The sequence below is a fragment of the Apaloderma vittatum genome, unplaced genomic scaffold (genome assembly GCF_000703405.1).
Source record: "Apaloderma vittatum isolate BGI_N311 unplaced genomic scaffold, ASM70340v1 scaffold25687, whole genome shotgun sequence".
Taxonomy (NCBI): Eukaryota; Metazoa; Chordata; class Aves; order Trogoniformes; family Trogonidae; genus Apaloderma; species Apaloderma vittatum.
The window spans coordinates 17,503-32,748 of record NW_009727088.1 but is presented as its reverse complement, the minus strand read 5'-3'; the positions used below and the strand labels follow the sequence as shown (position 1 = coordinate 32,748).

The window sequence follows — 15,246 nt, the reverse complement described above, 5'->3', positions numbered from 1 at the left end:
CCCACGTGGAGATCCGCCAGGACGGGGACCAGTTCTACATCAAAACTTCCACCACTGTCCGCACCACTGAAATCAACTTCAAAATCGGGGAGAACTTTGAGGAGGAGACGGTCGATGGACGAAAGTGCAGGGTAGGAGGAGTGCTGGGGCGTGTGCCTGTGTGTGTCTGTCACCAGTTCTTTTTAGGTGGCACGAGCGCATCTGCTGCCCGTGTCCCTGACAGTGGCATTGCTGCCTTCCACCCTTTTCCTCACGGAAACACTGTTTGGGGGTTCTTAATGGTTGCCACTCCTTCGTCAGACATTCTCTCTCTTGCAGGGCAGAACTGAAATCTGAAGGCAACAGAGCATGGCAAGTCCCAAAGGCAGAGTTTGAGTACCACCTGCTTGTGGCTGGCAGGGTTTTGTCCGGCTCTTTTTGCTTCCCTCTTGCCTGGAGACTTCATGCTCTCCTCAGCCTCTGTCCCTGTCGGGAACATGGGCAATGATGGAGCAAGAGGGACCTCAAGAGTCAGGATTTCGTGCACAAACCTGACAGAACTTTTGTCTTACATTGAATCAGCTGAGTTCACAAGGAGGGGTGCAGATTGTTGGTAGTCTGGGGCTGAAATCCTCTTCCGTTCCATTGCAAGTGCATCCCTCTGGTTTGCTGATCAGATAAGTCTTTAGCAGTGTAAGACAGATTTTCAGCTAGTGTTATACCAGCCGTAATTACACCATCTCCTTGTGCAGAAGTGCATTGGAGGGCATTCACTGGAGTGTCTTGGGCTTGATTCTATGTGTTAGCCCCCGCTCCTCTACCTTAGTAACCACTTCTGTGGCCGTGGAGGGGGCTTTAGGTGGACATCATCTGACACCCGCTTCTTGGTGGTGTAAATACAAGGGGTCTGGGGTATGGGAGAACTGGGCTGTGATCATTGCTGCCTTTGGAAAAAAGTTATCAAAGGCACGGGTTAGTTATCCTTTCTTCAGGCACTTTACTCTTATAAGAGAAGTGTATATAAAACACTTACAAAAGAAGTCTGAAGAAAGAGTATCAGGATGTTGTCCCAAGTGAGAATACAATTTTAAAAGTATATGATAGTGTAATAAACTCCTTTCCAAAATATGATATCTGCTAATTCTTGGGACGGCTTCTGAGACCATTTACACCACTAAAAATTCAAACCTTACTATCGGCGGTGCAATTGCTGTGAATTTAAAATTATGAAAACGGGAGGCAAATTCTGGGAGTCAGGGAACACTTAGAACACCCACTTGATCTCTAGGATGAGTTATCATGTATTTAATAGTTTGTTCAGGAAATGTTGCTGGCTTTGTTAATTTATCTTGTTTGGCAAAAGTAGTGATTTAGCGTCTTCATGCATAATGCATATACGATAAATGTGACCCGCTTTCTAGAGAAGGATTTATTGCTGCAGATCGAAAAACAGTAATTATGGCTGTAAGCTATAAAAGTTGGAAAAATCTGAAAGAAAGACGTTTTGTGAAGTACTAAATTTTTTCCATGTGTTGTGCAATTATTTATAGCCCACTCTCAGGAATAAGTTGTACTGCTGTGTGTATATAACCAAGATGTGGCCACAGAGCAGAAACCAACAGATAATAAAATAATACTTCAGAATGTAATTTGCAGTATCTGGCAAAACTGCTGATAGATTTTGGTACACTTTATGGGGTGGAGGGTTTTGTTCTGCCAACTAACTTCATCCATTGTTCATACAGACAAAGAGCAAGTCGTATGTAGCTCTACTGCAAGGCATAGCTTCTATAACTGCCATTTGAGATGGATTGTTGGCTTAAAAAAACCTATTGTTTCGAAAAAAATATTTAGAATGTAACCAGCTAATTTTAAATCAAAATAAAGTGTTTGGGTTTTTTCTTGGGAAGTCTGGGAAGTATTGAGTTTATGCGTACATATGCACATATGTATATATGTATGTATATAATCACAGACTAATGAATGTCTCCCATGTGCTAGTTATAAAGCGATTACTTGCACATTCATTACAGGGCATCCTTCTGCACAGCTGTTCCATTGCACTGTAGAATAATAGTTTAGTGCTAGAATAAAAAGGAACAGAGTTAAGGCTTGCCTGTTTGTGAAAGCTAAACAAAATCCTATGGATTTTTTCCTAATCACTTTTAATTTATTTTAATATTAATATTTATATATTTAGATTTGTTTACATTAATATTTGGATTTAATATTTATTTTTTATTTTTAACTTTATTTATTTTAATTTATTTTTTAGTCATTACTGAAATGCTTCAAAAAATACCAAAGTGTATTTCGATCCCCAGACCCACAACTTTAGAAAAGTAATATCGCAAACACTAGAATGTAACAAAGTGTCTTTAATTTAGCTGTGATTTATTCTAGTTTGCTAGCACAGTAAGTGTTTAATATATAGTTAACTTGGCACAGTGCCATATAGCATGAAAGGCTGTAAGTGACAAATACCGCATGATTTATGACCACAACATCATACATAGGACTCTTTATGCTTATACACTAAGGGGACTCTGTGGTGATAAATAACATGTCAGATCAAGCCACATGTGTACAAAGATGCTTGGGAATGTAAACACTAGTATATTGCCACATTTCTAAATTATACTTTTCAACATCAAGCACTTAATGAGTTGGAAACAAGTGCAGACTTACACTGAAAAGACACTTTTGCAATTACTTTGTTACTAAGATATACCTGTTTCCAAAATGCCCCTTTGCCTTTATCTATCGATGTGTTGCTCCTTTCCTGCAGCAATTATTCTCACTACTGCTCATTGTTGTCTCTCCGCCTCATGCTGCTGGGGAATATAATTAATGTTATTCCTAATGGTTTTCTTGCCTGCAGAGTTTGGCCACTTGGGAGAATGAAAACAAGATCTATTGCAAACAAACTCTTATTGAGGGAGATGGCCCCAAAACATACTGGACTCGAGAATTAGCTAATGACGAGCTGATTTTGGTAAGAACCTTGAACCCACCCGATACATGCACCATATTAACCGGTTTTTGTTACCATGTAGTATGACTCACTATTTTTCCTTATTTATCCATATGGAAAACTACCATTTTCGTAGTCCTCTAGAGTACAATTCGTACGTCACTTTTTTTTCCCCTTCCTTTTTGAACGTTTTGGTTTTTTTTCTTAAGAACAAATGAAGGTATATTCAGGTTCTCACTTGCATTGTATCGCTATAACTTTTGCCATACTTTTACTGGTAGAGTAATCACAAGTAGACCACTTCTGCTCTGTGAATTTACAACACCATCAAAGAATTTGCTTGATTTATTGCACATTTTCTCTGGTGAAAACCAGATCAAGGCATTTGACCTCGTTTCTGGAGAGCCTTCTTTTTTAGGCATGTGCATAATATGTTGCTGCTTATCCACCATCACATGGTGTATAGTAGGAAAGACGCAGCATGTTGTTATCATACTCTAATCTCATTCCGTTTATGAAGAAAGTGTAATTCCTCCCCCATCTATGCCACCAATTCTTTGATCACTTCTGAATCCAGTTCAGAATTGCCTTCTCAGAAATACACCGATTTGCACGTTCGCTCTCACCTAACATCCCCCCGCTCCTGTGTGTCCTTCCCTACGGCAGCAGGGTTACTGCAGGCGTTCTGAGCAGCTCCTCTGCAACAGCCTCACCGTTTACACGATGATTCATGTGCAGTTTATTTATTTATATTGTAACTATTTCTGTGGAGTTGAGTTCTCTTCACTGAATCTTTCTTCAGTAGTCGCTCTACATTAAGGAAATTATATCCAGAACCGGATAAAGACAGTTTCTCCAAGTTACAAGCTGCATAGCTCAGCTGGAGTTCAGAATCATTTTATTGCACATGCTGTTACTAGTGAATTCCGGAGAAATAGTTGATTAGACTGTTACGCCTCATCAGTTTGGGCATGGAAGACAGGCTGCTGGAGTGACGGGTAAGAAAACATCAAAGCAGGGAGGTTTTATTTCACATTATCACACTAACTAAACCTCTGCACTTTAAAAAACAAACAGCCTCCCCAGTGTTTCTCTAAAGCAGTTGGAGCTCTGTTTTTACGACTGACTCTAAACCAAAACCAAGACTCAAACATAACCATGTATAAACATAAAGCTTTTAAGGTGTTAATATTATTCCAGACATTTTGGAACTGTTCACCCACCCCTTACAAGGACGTGTGTGCTGTTAGTGAAATCCCATTGAAATGAATACTCCAATTCTGGATATTTTCTTTTGACTCAAACACTGAAATTTTTTATATTATCAAAAATCTTGAGGAGGCTAAGTACTTTGGTCTCTGTTTCATATCTTTAATGCAGTAGACAAAATATATTCTCAACTCTAATTTTTCCAGCTTTCTAAGAACACATTTCTGTAGTTTTGTCAGCTGAGCAATAAACTAGTGAGGCAGCTGTTAAACAAAGTGAACTGATCCAAGAAAAGCAAGAAAGCCAGTCATAATACAATTGCCTTCTGCAATCAACTATGTGACCTTACCCTGCTGGGGAAGAAGAATGAGGTTGGTTAAGAAACCTGAGCCATTTGAAGATTATAAAGCCTTTTTTTCTTGTATAATACAGTCTGTTGAGCTTTTCTTAATTAATTACATTTTAGATTAGGATATAAATTACAAAAATTTCCTTCTTATTAAAATACTTCCATTTATAGGAACTCAATTACAACTTTTGATAGTTGTTTTAGGGATTAATTTCCCTGCTATTAAAATGTACACATTATTTCTAATCTGTTTATGTCTAGATTGAACTTCAAGTCATCATATATTCTGTATAAAAGGCATATTAAATAATATGCCTGAAGTTTGTTATTGCAAATGCTTCTCTTAACCACCTCTTGGAAGACCCTTCTTGTTAAGCTAAACCATTGGGAGAACTTGAGCCCTTCAATATAAAGCAAGCTCCACTGGAATCATTCCTTCAGTGCTTCTAACCCTCTCCAATTTATCCATTTCCTTTCTGAACTATGAACACCAGACTGAAAATAACGTTTTGCTGGCAATCCCACTAGCACCTGATGTAGTGGTGACTTCACTCTCCCTACTCTTACCTGAAATTACTCTGATTTATATGCAAAGACTTTGTTGAATCTTCTTCAGGGGCTTATGCTCTGCCGATCATGATCCCAAGTAATTTTCCTGGTTTCTGATCCCCAAGACCCTTCCCCTCTCTGACAAACTGGGACTACACTCATTGGTTGTAACGTACAATTTTAGCATGGCCATTATGAAAACCTAGTGTTTGCTTCCAAGTGATCCAGGTAACTCTCTCTGTCTTCTATATTTAATATGATAGGCAGTTCCATTCTCTTACCTCTTCTCTGGAGCATAATAGCCTCTTTTGCTTTCTTAAATAGTACGATATTACTTGATCCTCAGGACAAAAGATTTTCAAGCCCCTCAGGACATTTGAGGGGACTGAATATACAAATCTTTTAAATACATGGGTCAACATGTAACACCCTAAAGCTCTGCAGTGGGGTATTTCAAGGAGTAGTGGTGGTGAGTGTGAGGTCTCTGGTCCTTTGGAGAAGTTAGGATGGCCAAAATTAACCCTTCTGGGAGGCAGCAAAGGGTTCTACTCTTTGGAGGGAGACAGAAGAGGGTAAGGGAGGCTATCATCTTCTCTGCAGCCCCTAATTTTAAAACCCCAGAATGTTCCCTCCAGACCATTATTTGGGCTTTAAAAGCTAAACGACCTGAAGGGATTGACTGAGGTATGTTCCTCAACTATAACATGGAACAAAGTAGGAATCGGAGCTCTTAGTGAGAAGACCCTGTGATCCCTTTTCATCTCTTGCCTCTCAACTGTGTTTGGGTTTTTCATCACTCCAGTGAAGAAAGATTCAGCTTAGATTATTCTATTTTATGCTTGGAAATTTTCCTTGGATCTGAGTCTGCAAATCCCCGCTTATATCTTACTTCTTCATAACTAAGATCACAGTGAGAAGAAGAGATCTTTCTTTTCCTTCCCCTTTGTTTTTTCTTCCATCCTCCCAGTTACAGTTCTTTAGGACCTGAAATCCATTCTCATTCAGTTTTGCTGCCCAGATGACTTCATTTATCAGTTCCCATCTTCACACTTCCCAAACCTCCCGACTTACTTAAGAAATATTTTCTCTTCCTTTACTCTTTCTGATGTACTTTCCTTATTTTCATTCTGGCAGAGAGCCTTAAATAAGCAGAAGGAAACCATTCTTGTGAACTTCTAGTTGTCTGCAGTTGGGAAGCTGTCTTTATGGGCTAGAGCAGTTTAGGAACTCCATGAGGCTGATACTTCTTCTCACACTCTACTCCTGTTTCTCCGTCCAAAGAAATCTTACAAGAAGCCTTGAGTATCGTTCTTAGCTATTACATGTATTTGCAGAAGAAATCAAGAAAACTCATACCCCATTTGGAATAAGTTGCAAGAAGGAATCTAAACTGTGTTAGACTGAGGCGTGAATTGAAAAAAGGCAGGGGGTAAGGAATGAGTTTACTCTGCTAGTACTAGCTGCATAAATGTTGGAGCTCTGCCACATAATTTTGGTCTAATGCCGCATTGCTTAGGGGGTCCATTTGATTATGATGTTTTCCTAGGGGAAGGATACATTTTTCTCCCCAACACAGCACGTTAAATATAATGTATTTATTATCGGATATAATTAAAAAAAAAAAATCAGTGTTGAATTGTCATGACTACTATAGGGCTAAAATAGAACCCATATTATTGTATAATTATCGATCTTTTTTGCATCCTAGCAGAAGAATTCCTTATATTCTTCAAACATATTCCCTTGGAGCAATATGATGTTCTTCCCTGTCTCATCATGTCCTCTGGTACACAGATGCTGGGAACCAACTATTTAGTTAGGAAAGGTTTTCTTTACCTTCAGGTACCAGTTGAGTTTGCCTTTAGTTCTCCTTCACTGCTTGCAGCGTGGAGAATGAGATAATTTTTATTAGTAGCATAAATAATATTTGGTTCATACAAAGTCAGATGTACATCTAAAGCCATGTTAGAAAAAAGAGTCCTTTCAGCTGAGCAAGAGAAGGATCAAGCTCTGCTTTATAAAAAAAAGGTGCCGCGAATGTGCTAGAACATTGCAACTACTTTTATTGGTGCTGTTTATTCTCATTTGATGAACTTACTGGGATTTCAGTGCTACCTTTTTAGAGGTACTGAACAATGGATAATATTTACATGGAAAGTGTAAGCAAGGGAGGGCGAAAAGGACAGGTCCCCATCAAAGTTCACATTTGTATGTCTTGACTGTGTCTTTAGACTATAGATTATACTTTAAGACTATAGTGCACAGAGAGTCAGAATATCTGTATTTACAACTCCACTTGGATTAGCACGAGCGATAACGATTGGAACATAACACAAGAAATATATATTTCCTTGACTTGTCTGAAATTAAGATCTGGGATTAAGTCTATTTTAATATGCTTTTTCTTCCCATTTCTTTTATACTCTGTAATGTTATTGCTGTTGCTGTGTGTTTTTGTCAGGGATGTTAATGAGCTATCAGTCACTTTTGTAAATCAGAAGAACAAAAGGGCTGCTCTTTAGAAAGTTAAAAGATGCAACTTCCAAATGTTAGGTGTTCAAATGAGAAATGTTTATATTCAGACTTTATCTGCATTGCTGCTTTCATGGCTGCTCATGCCTCTAGATTATAGCTTAATCGGTAACACACAAACATTTTAAGTGGATGATTACTGAAGAGGGGCTTTAAAAACAGCCTCAGACCACATTTTACACAGTTCACGTATCACACAGGGGTTCTCAGAATCAATTATAGCAAGGGTCAAAGATCAGAACATTAGGGGGGTTTCAAGCATGGTTTCTATTCTCCATTCCCTCCCCAGAAAAATCATGCCATACTTCATTAAAACTGGTGAACTGTGGGGCCTAGATGAGTGAGTGAACATTTTTTAAATTATAGTGCTGGCTTTTAAAATTAAACATAGTAGCTGAGAAGGATCAGTGCAGATTTGGAAAAATAATTTGCAGCCAAATGCTGAGATTTGGGATGTGCCTATGCCTTGTGCTGAACAATGTTAAACTACCTAAGTTTTTAACTTTTCTGTAGTTTTTGGAGAGTGATCTTAAATAAAATCAGTCATCAAAAGGAGGGTGTACTCCTACTGAGGTCAGTGGGGGGGGTTGCTGTTGACCTCATTATAGCAGGCTTGGTAAAAGTTCAGAAGCCTGTAATAATGCATAGGTATGTGTTGCATGGGCTCATGCCTTAATTTACTATTTGCCATGAGCAGATTTAAAGGGGGCTTAGAGATCTGCAGCCTCTGCTCGCCAGTACAGCCTGCGCCGAGTCACATCCCAAATACACAGGCAGAGAAAGAGGCCAAAGCCATTTGCATCTTGGGTGCATCTGACCCTGTATGTCACCTTCTGTGTGGCTGCATAGGTGCTGGCTGTGTGCTGGCTTTCCGAGATAGCACCGCCTCGTGTTCTTACCTCTGTCACTGTCTGCTGCACGACTTGAGCAGTTCTCAAGCGCAAATGCCAGCATTTAGGTACTTTGCTTCATTTAAGCAATTTCTCTTCTCTCTCTTGTTTGCTGATGTATTCTGTCTTCGTTTTACAAGTTGCCTCTTCGGGGCTGGTCAGTCACGAGCAGATAACGGGATGTTTGCATATGCTGGCTGAAGTGATTTTTCCCAGGTGATTGTTTCAGTGACAGTCTTCCTAATGGTACTGTGTGCTCCGCTGATCACAAAGGCTCCTCAGCATGTTTATAAACATGTTTATAAAGAAGGCCTTCAAAAAGCAGATTTACTCATACAGTAATATATTACTGCCCTGTAATTCTCTTTTAATCTCTAGTGATGTCAGTGGTCATCAGATTTTGAGTGAACTGAGAGAGGTCAATTTATTGGATTATCCCTTTGTGCAGGGCTTTGTTTGCAGTGTGCTTTTGGACGCTTAGCTACAGATTATGACAAGCCAAGTGAAGAAAACAATTCTGTAATTTGCAGTCATTGCACATTTAAAATCCTATTTTAGATTCAGATAGAAGCCTTGCCTTGTAGTGTTTTGTGAGGTAAATGCGACCTTTGAAAGCTGCTGGGAAGGGGATGTTTGAAAATCTCACATCTTCTCATTACATGTGAATTGCAGTTTGGTAGCATTGCATTTTTATTTTTCTTTTTAAGTGGCTCTCGTGAAATTTCACCACCAAATAGCCAGGATTGCTCGCTCTCTTTCTTTTGTTAGGAAGTTCTAATCCTTTGGGTCATGGAAATCTTTACAGTCTGCTTGTTCTGACAGGAAATATCACTTCTTTTTGATTTAGAATTAGAACCATAGACACTGAACTGCTTCATCCTACCCCTGAATACAAGGATTTAAGTGTGAAGGATAGAGGAGCAACATCCTTTTGATTTGAGTCTTCCCCTGAGCTTGCACCCAGCTGTATGTTAGACGTTTCTGTGAGTAACCACAAGAAAAGGAACGTAGCAAGTTTCAACACCTTCCTCTTCACTTTGTTTAGCCACATTTACTGGAGTTTTATCAACAATGCTAGTAAATTACAATAAGCTAGGGAAATACCTTTTACGTAAGTACATGACAATCAAAGCCATTTATTTATGTGCTTCAGGAGGGAATTAGGTTGCTAATCATCTGAATGAGTATAAGGTATAAATTCTAAGTGCTAAAAAATGCAGCTTATTCCTGAAACAGGTCAGAGGCCACATAACCCAAGGTGGGTCTTCAAGGAAAGGATGCGTGGCTGTTTAAGAAGTGCTCACTGGCTACATGATACTCCAGAGTAATTGCAATGGGGCTTTGCATTAATTTTATCTCTTTATGATCTAGATTTAAATGCACAATTGTATTAAATTATAGTGGTTTTCCAGTCTGTGAGACTCATGCGTCGCACAGAGTGATGATCCTTGTGTATAGCAACTGAGTAAGGCTCCTAAGTATTTGGATTCCACGGGTGTGCCCATGTTTTCTGCACTTAATTTTTATCCTGACAGAACAATTTGAGTACAGTCCTTTGCCTGAGGTTTTCAAGCATCCACAAGTTCAGCTGGCACTGGGTGCTGGAAGTACAAAAAGAACAGCCATGGTGCTTTGTCATAAGCATGTCAAGTTGTGACTCTGAGTGCACAAAGTCAGTCTCTGCGTACATGCTGTGGACTTGCTGCCTCTGCAGTGCTTTCTGGATGCCCCCATAATACTGAGCTTTCCCAGAAAGTTACTATTTGTTTTTTCTTCCTTCACAAACTTTTATTTTCATGCTCCCACCTGTGGGTCTTGCAAGGAAGTTGCCAGACAGACTGCACTGATGTCTTAGGAGCAAGCGCAGTCTCAGAACTGGACACTAGAATTTCAGGCACTCAGACCTACAGCGGCACCCTAGGACAGACTTGCAGTATGGGTCACATCTCTTTCAATCTGCTCTTCTCTGCAGTGTTTCTTCTCAGTGTAACTGCTGACCTGTTGGGAGAGTAACTGCTGTTACACAGGTTTAGGGGAAGGAGTTTGGCTCTTAATTTCCCTGAAAGAATAGACATTAATTTACTGGGGAGGTTATAAGAGTTTTGGCAAACTGCTGCTGCAGCCCTTCTCGTTAGAACTGGCTGATGTGGCACCCACTCACCTTACAAGATGTGGCTGCCTAAGCTATGCAGCTCCAGCTGTCACACTGGGGCTGTGTCAGCTCCTGAAGAACACTGCACAAAGACCGTTTTACTATTATTTATGATTTGTGTTGAAATAGCAGCAGGGGACCCAAACTCACACATGCGTAGTGCCTGAAGGTACCATAGAATGACAATCACTATTAGAGTGACCTTCCAGTCTCTACAGACGACCTCAAGCCCTGGATAGTCTTGGCTCTGACTTGCTTTCTCTGGCAAAGCTCTTGCTGAAATAATTTCACCTTTGTGTGTAATTCTGGCAATCTTGAGGGAAGCCATAGAAAGGGTATTGGCAGCTGGTGCTGTGGGCAGTAGAGAACTATCTTCATCCATTATCACTCATCTTCAGACATCTTCATGTATAAGCTAAAAATTTATATAAAGTTTGATATGGTAAGCTCTTTATATGCATAAAAACAAAGCCTGTATCTCCAAAATACTAACAGACTTTTCTCCTCAGTAAAGTGAACAAAGTATAAGCCAGAGTCAGTTTTAAAGCCAAGTCCTTTCAAAGAGGTGTTGGCCAAAACAGGTGTAGAAGGCATTAAAACAAATGAAGGCCAGCTGAATTTTTGTTTCACACTGAGGTAGGTCTTAATTATACTTTTCAGTGAGACCCTGGCAGTTATTACAGCCAAATATCCCACCTCACAACGTGTTAGTGGTGAACTCGAAACTGCCAGTGTAGCTGAACATGAAGTTTTTTGCAGTTGGTATTTCCTTACTCTTCCACCGATTATTTCCTTCAGATTTTAGCCTGCCAGACCTGAAATTGCATTCAAACGCTTTGGGGTTTAGGTGGGTTTCTCAAACAGCTGCCACAGTCACTGTCCTGCCTAAATGTCGGGGTAATCTGCACTGCAGTATTGCTGTGGTAGAATTGGTTTTTAAGTGCAGAACTCCAGGGTGGTTTAATGTTTCAGTTAGTGGTGTACCATCTTATAACACCAGCTCTAACTATCTGGAAAATCAAGGTACTCTGGATTACTGAATCTGGTATAAGGCATGGGATGGTCATGAGACACAGTCTGTGGTAAGTCGGTGACTTTCGGATGTGTATTGTGAGATCTCCTAGATGTTTAGTCATGTGAAATGAGTTCGATCTCCACTACATTCTTCTCCATTATGTGCTCTCATTTCAGACTCTTGTCACAGTTATCGAATTCACTGGTTAAGGTCACAGTACCCTGAAGGAAGGGTGACGATTAACACTGCCCATGTCACAGCTTGGGAGAGAGGGTTTTGGTTTCCTAGCACGGTGTGTCAACATCTTGCAGCAGCATTACGCTTGCAGGTTATAGGTGTACATTCTCCCGGTCTTCAGCATTGCTGCACTGACTTCGTTTGAACTACTCTCATTTATACCCGCAAATATCAAAGAATAGCTTTTGAACATGCCGTTTGAATTCCACCCTCAGCATTTCCAGTTCAAAGAACTGCAACTGTTACTAAATATAACAACAGTACATTCCAAATTCTCTTTCTTTTCTCATGTTTATTTATAAATGCATGCCAAGAAACTATAGAAAAAGGGAATTTCTGGGGCATTTATCATTCTGACAAAATTCATCGTGCCTTGGAAAAAAGGGCACTTACGCTGCATTCCTCTTCCAAAATGACTCTACTCTCATCTTTTGAAAGACAGAGGAAAATTTATTTCTGCTGTACAACTAGCTGCTATAGTAAAAATAACCTTAAAAAATGGTGTTTAATGTTTACTGATTCCATCTCTTCTGACTGATTTCTATTTCTTTTCCAGACCTTTGGTGCTGATGATGTTGTGTGCACAAGAATTTATGTAAGAGAGTAAATACATCAATTTACTTCTCATCTGGGATGAAGTGGAGAACTGTGAAAATCCCCAACATAATGAGTATCTGTGTGTGCTGTTACCAATGCAGTGTTGTATGTGACCATGTGTGTTATATCCGAACCCATATCCTCCATTAAGTGTATTTTGCTTTCATTTTTCATCGCAGACACTATTCCTTCCCACTTTTACACCATCATTTTTCGTGTCTGCTTTGTATTTTGTAGTTGTCACTTGCTATGGTTTCATCAATTATTAAACTTATTGGGCATAACTCACAGCCGTTTTGGGGTGTTTTTAATAGAAAACCCAGGAGTGCTTTAGTTAGGACTGAAACGGTTTTTTTACCCTCTGTTGAAGGCAGTTTCGCTGCTGTTGGCTAGCACTGTGCTGGCAGGGAACACCTCCTAGGGCAACATAAAGCACAGGAGAGCAAGTTTCAAGGCTGTTCGTGGAGCTGCCGGCTGCTCTCTCAAATGCAGAGCTCTGCTCCTTTCCTTCCTTTTGTTGTGCCTTCTTGGGAGACTTGTTGAGGAACGACTCCTATATCCTGTGATTGCTGGGACTGCGATTCAGCAGAACCAGACAAGGAGAGATCTCTACCCTCTTTCTTGCAGTGCCTCTGAAGAACGCCCAAACTTTCCCTGTTGAGACGCTCGTTAGCCAAGTACAAAACCCAGCTGTATCCACAGGACAAATAACGTGGTGATCGTGACTAATACTTAGTGTGATCACACCCAAGCACCTCAGACCTGACCAGAGAGCCAGCAGAATCTGACAGACTTTCCTTGTTCAGGCCATAAAAAGATAAAGCTGAGGAATGCTTCTTCACTCCTCATCGGCGATAGAGAGAACTTCCAATGGCTTCACTCTGCCTCAGTGTTACAGTTCTCCCTTTTGGTGACTCAATATTTCATTCTTTGAACAACTAAGTATTTCACAAACCAGAGCCATAGTTCAAGAATGAAAACCCACCAAATTTAAGATATTTATTGTGGCTCAGAATTCTGGCCATAGCACTATCAAGTGTTAGATTCAAGCCGAACAGACATTCCACTAATGAACCAGAAAATCCTCTGTTCTTTAGCCTTGTTCTTTAGTCTCAATCTGAAGATTGAGACTAGCAGCACTACTTTCTTCGGTGCAAGCTTATCTCACCAGCTTTCATCATTGCAGGAGTAATTTAGCTGCTTCATGCCACCCAATCATAGAAGATTTTTAAGAAGTTTGGTGCTAGCAGACTATATGCTCTGTGTGCTGGACTGTGCTCAATATTCGGAATGGAAAAATAGGTCCAAATCTCGATTGCCTTGGGACACCTGTAGGAAACAAATTACTTTACCTCTTCATAACTCGCGTAGCTATGCAGAGGAATCCCCTTTGATAGGATTATCAAACTGCTCTGGAGAAATCGGCCACCTGTTCTATATTGCAGTGTGAGCTACAGCAGCACAACAGGAGAGAAACATGCAATGTTTGCTGTCCTCTGATAGGTCACACTTCCTTTCTCTGCCATCAGCACTCCTGATATAATATTGCAGTTGAAAAGGGGGTTCTTTTCCTTCTACATTCTAACCTTATGCCAAACTCTGTTTCCAAGACCTTCGTTCAGTTCATACTAATTAAATACATTGCACGTTAGCTCACACTTAAGTACGGGCTGAAATCAGTTCATTGTGGTTTGGATGCAGCTGAAGCTACCCCCCATGAGGGGGAATGACAGTAATCTATCTTTATTTTCCCTCTTCTTTTAAGATTCAAATTAAAATAGTTGGGTGTTTTTTGCCAAACAAGTTCCATTCCAGGAGTATCTGGACCTGCTTGTGCAATCAGCTGTGCCAAAGGGACTCCATCAAAACCAGGCTGAGCTAGCGCAAAGCTCCTCAGTGATTCAGACAAAACTGTGTCTTGCCACATCAAGGCTGAGAATAACACTGGAGCACAGGACATGCTGGCACATGTCATATCCTGCAGCAACAGGAGCCCATCAGTGCTGTAGAGTGCTTTGCCTCCACCTCCCAGAAGGTGGGTGGTGGATGTGGGGGTGGTGCAAGCTGATGAGGCAAGTAGTAGAGCCAAAGCCAGTAGGTAGCAGGGCTGTTTTGCCATTCCAGAAAAGTGCTGGTCTTAGCAATCACCCTTCTACCTGTGTCTAAAGAGGCCCTGATGTGGTTTGTGAGGGTTCAACAAGGTATTGGTATGAACTTCACATTGTCTAGAGCAAGTGTGTGTGTGTTTAGTGGAAGCCGTGATTTCTGTGTTTCATTTCTAGGAAGGCTCATGCTGAGCTGTTGCACTGTTCGAGCAAATATCCTTCAGAAAGCTTTCCCATCAACTGGAAAATACCAAGTCTGGTTTCTGTCCAGCTGGCAACTACTATCCAAGTAGTAAAGCGTGAGCTGTGTAACTGGGTTGCAGAGGTTATGATTAAAAAAAGGCTCTTGAGATGTGAGCTACCCTGCATAACTGGGAATTTTCTTCTTCCAGCACTGAAACTGTTCCCTTAAGCTTCATTTGCAGTCTAGCATGACAGAAGTTCCTTTCTTTAGTAATTTCAGTGTGAAAGCTTCACCACTTGATTGACTTTCATGGAGCTACATTAGCGTTACTGGTGCATGGGTAAATTCATAGGAACAGAGACTAGAATTGGTCTGGGGTGTCAGTTTTATGGCTCATTGTTGGAACAGTGCAAAGGCCAAATTGCATTTTGTGAGTCCTCTTGGATTTAAAAGCTCTTCAAATCTAGACACACA

General features: G+C 40.4%; 1 protein-coding gene across 1 annotated transcript; it reads left to right on the top strand.

The window, feature by feature from the left end:
- Positions 1 to 5: 5 nt before the first annotated feature.
- Positions 6 to 12,771, top strand: CRABP1 (cellular retinoic acid binding protein 1; the record flags this gene model as incomplete). Its single annotated transcript, XM_009873562.1, has 3 exons — positions 6 to 131; positions 2,861 to 2,974; positions 12,443 to 12,771. Coding segments are annotated over 3 exons (291 nt in total), but the record flags the coding sequence as incomplete, so codon positions are not given.
- Between the last annotated feature and the right edge of the window lie 2,475 nt (positions 12,772 to 15,246).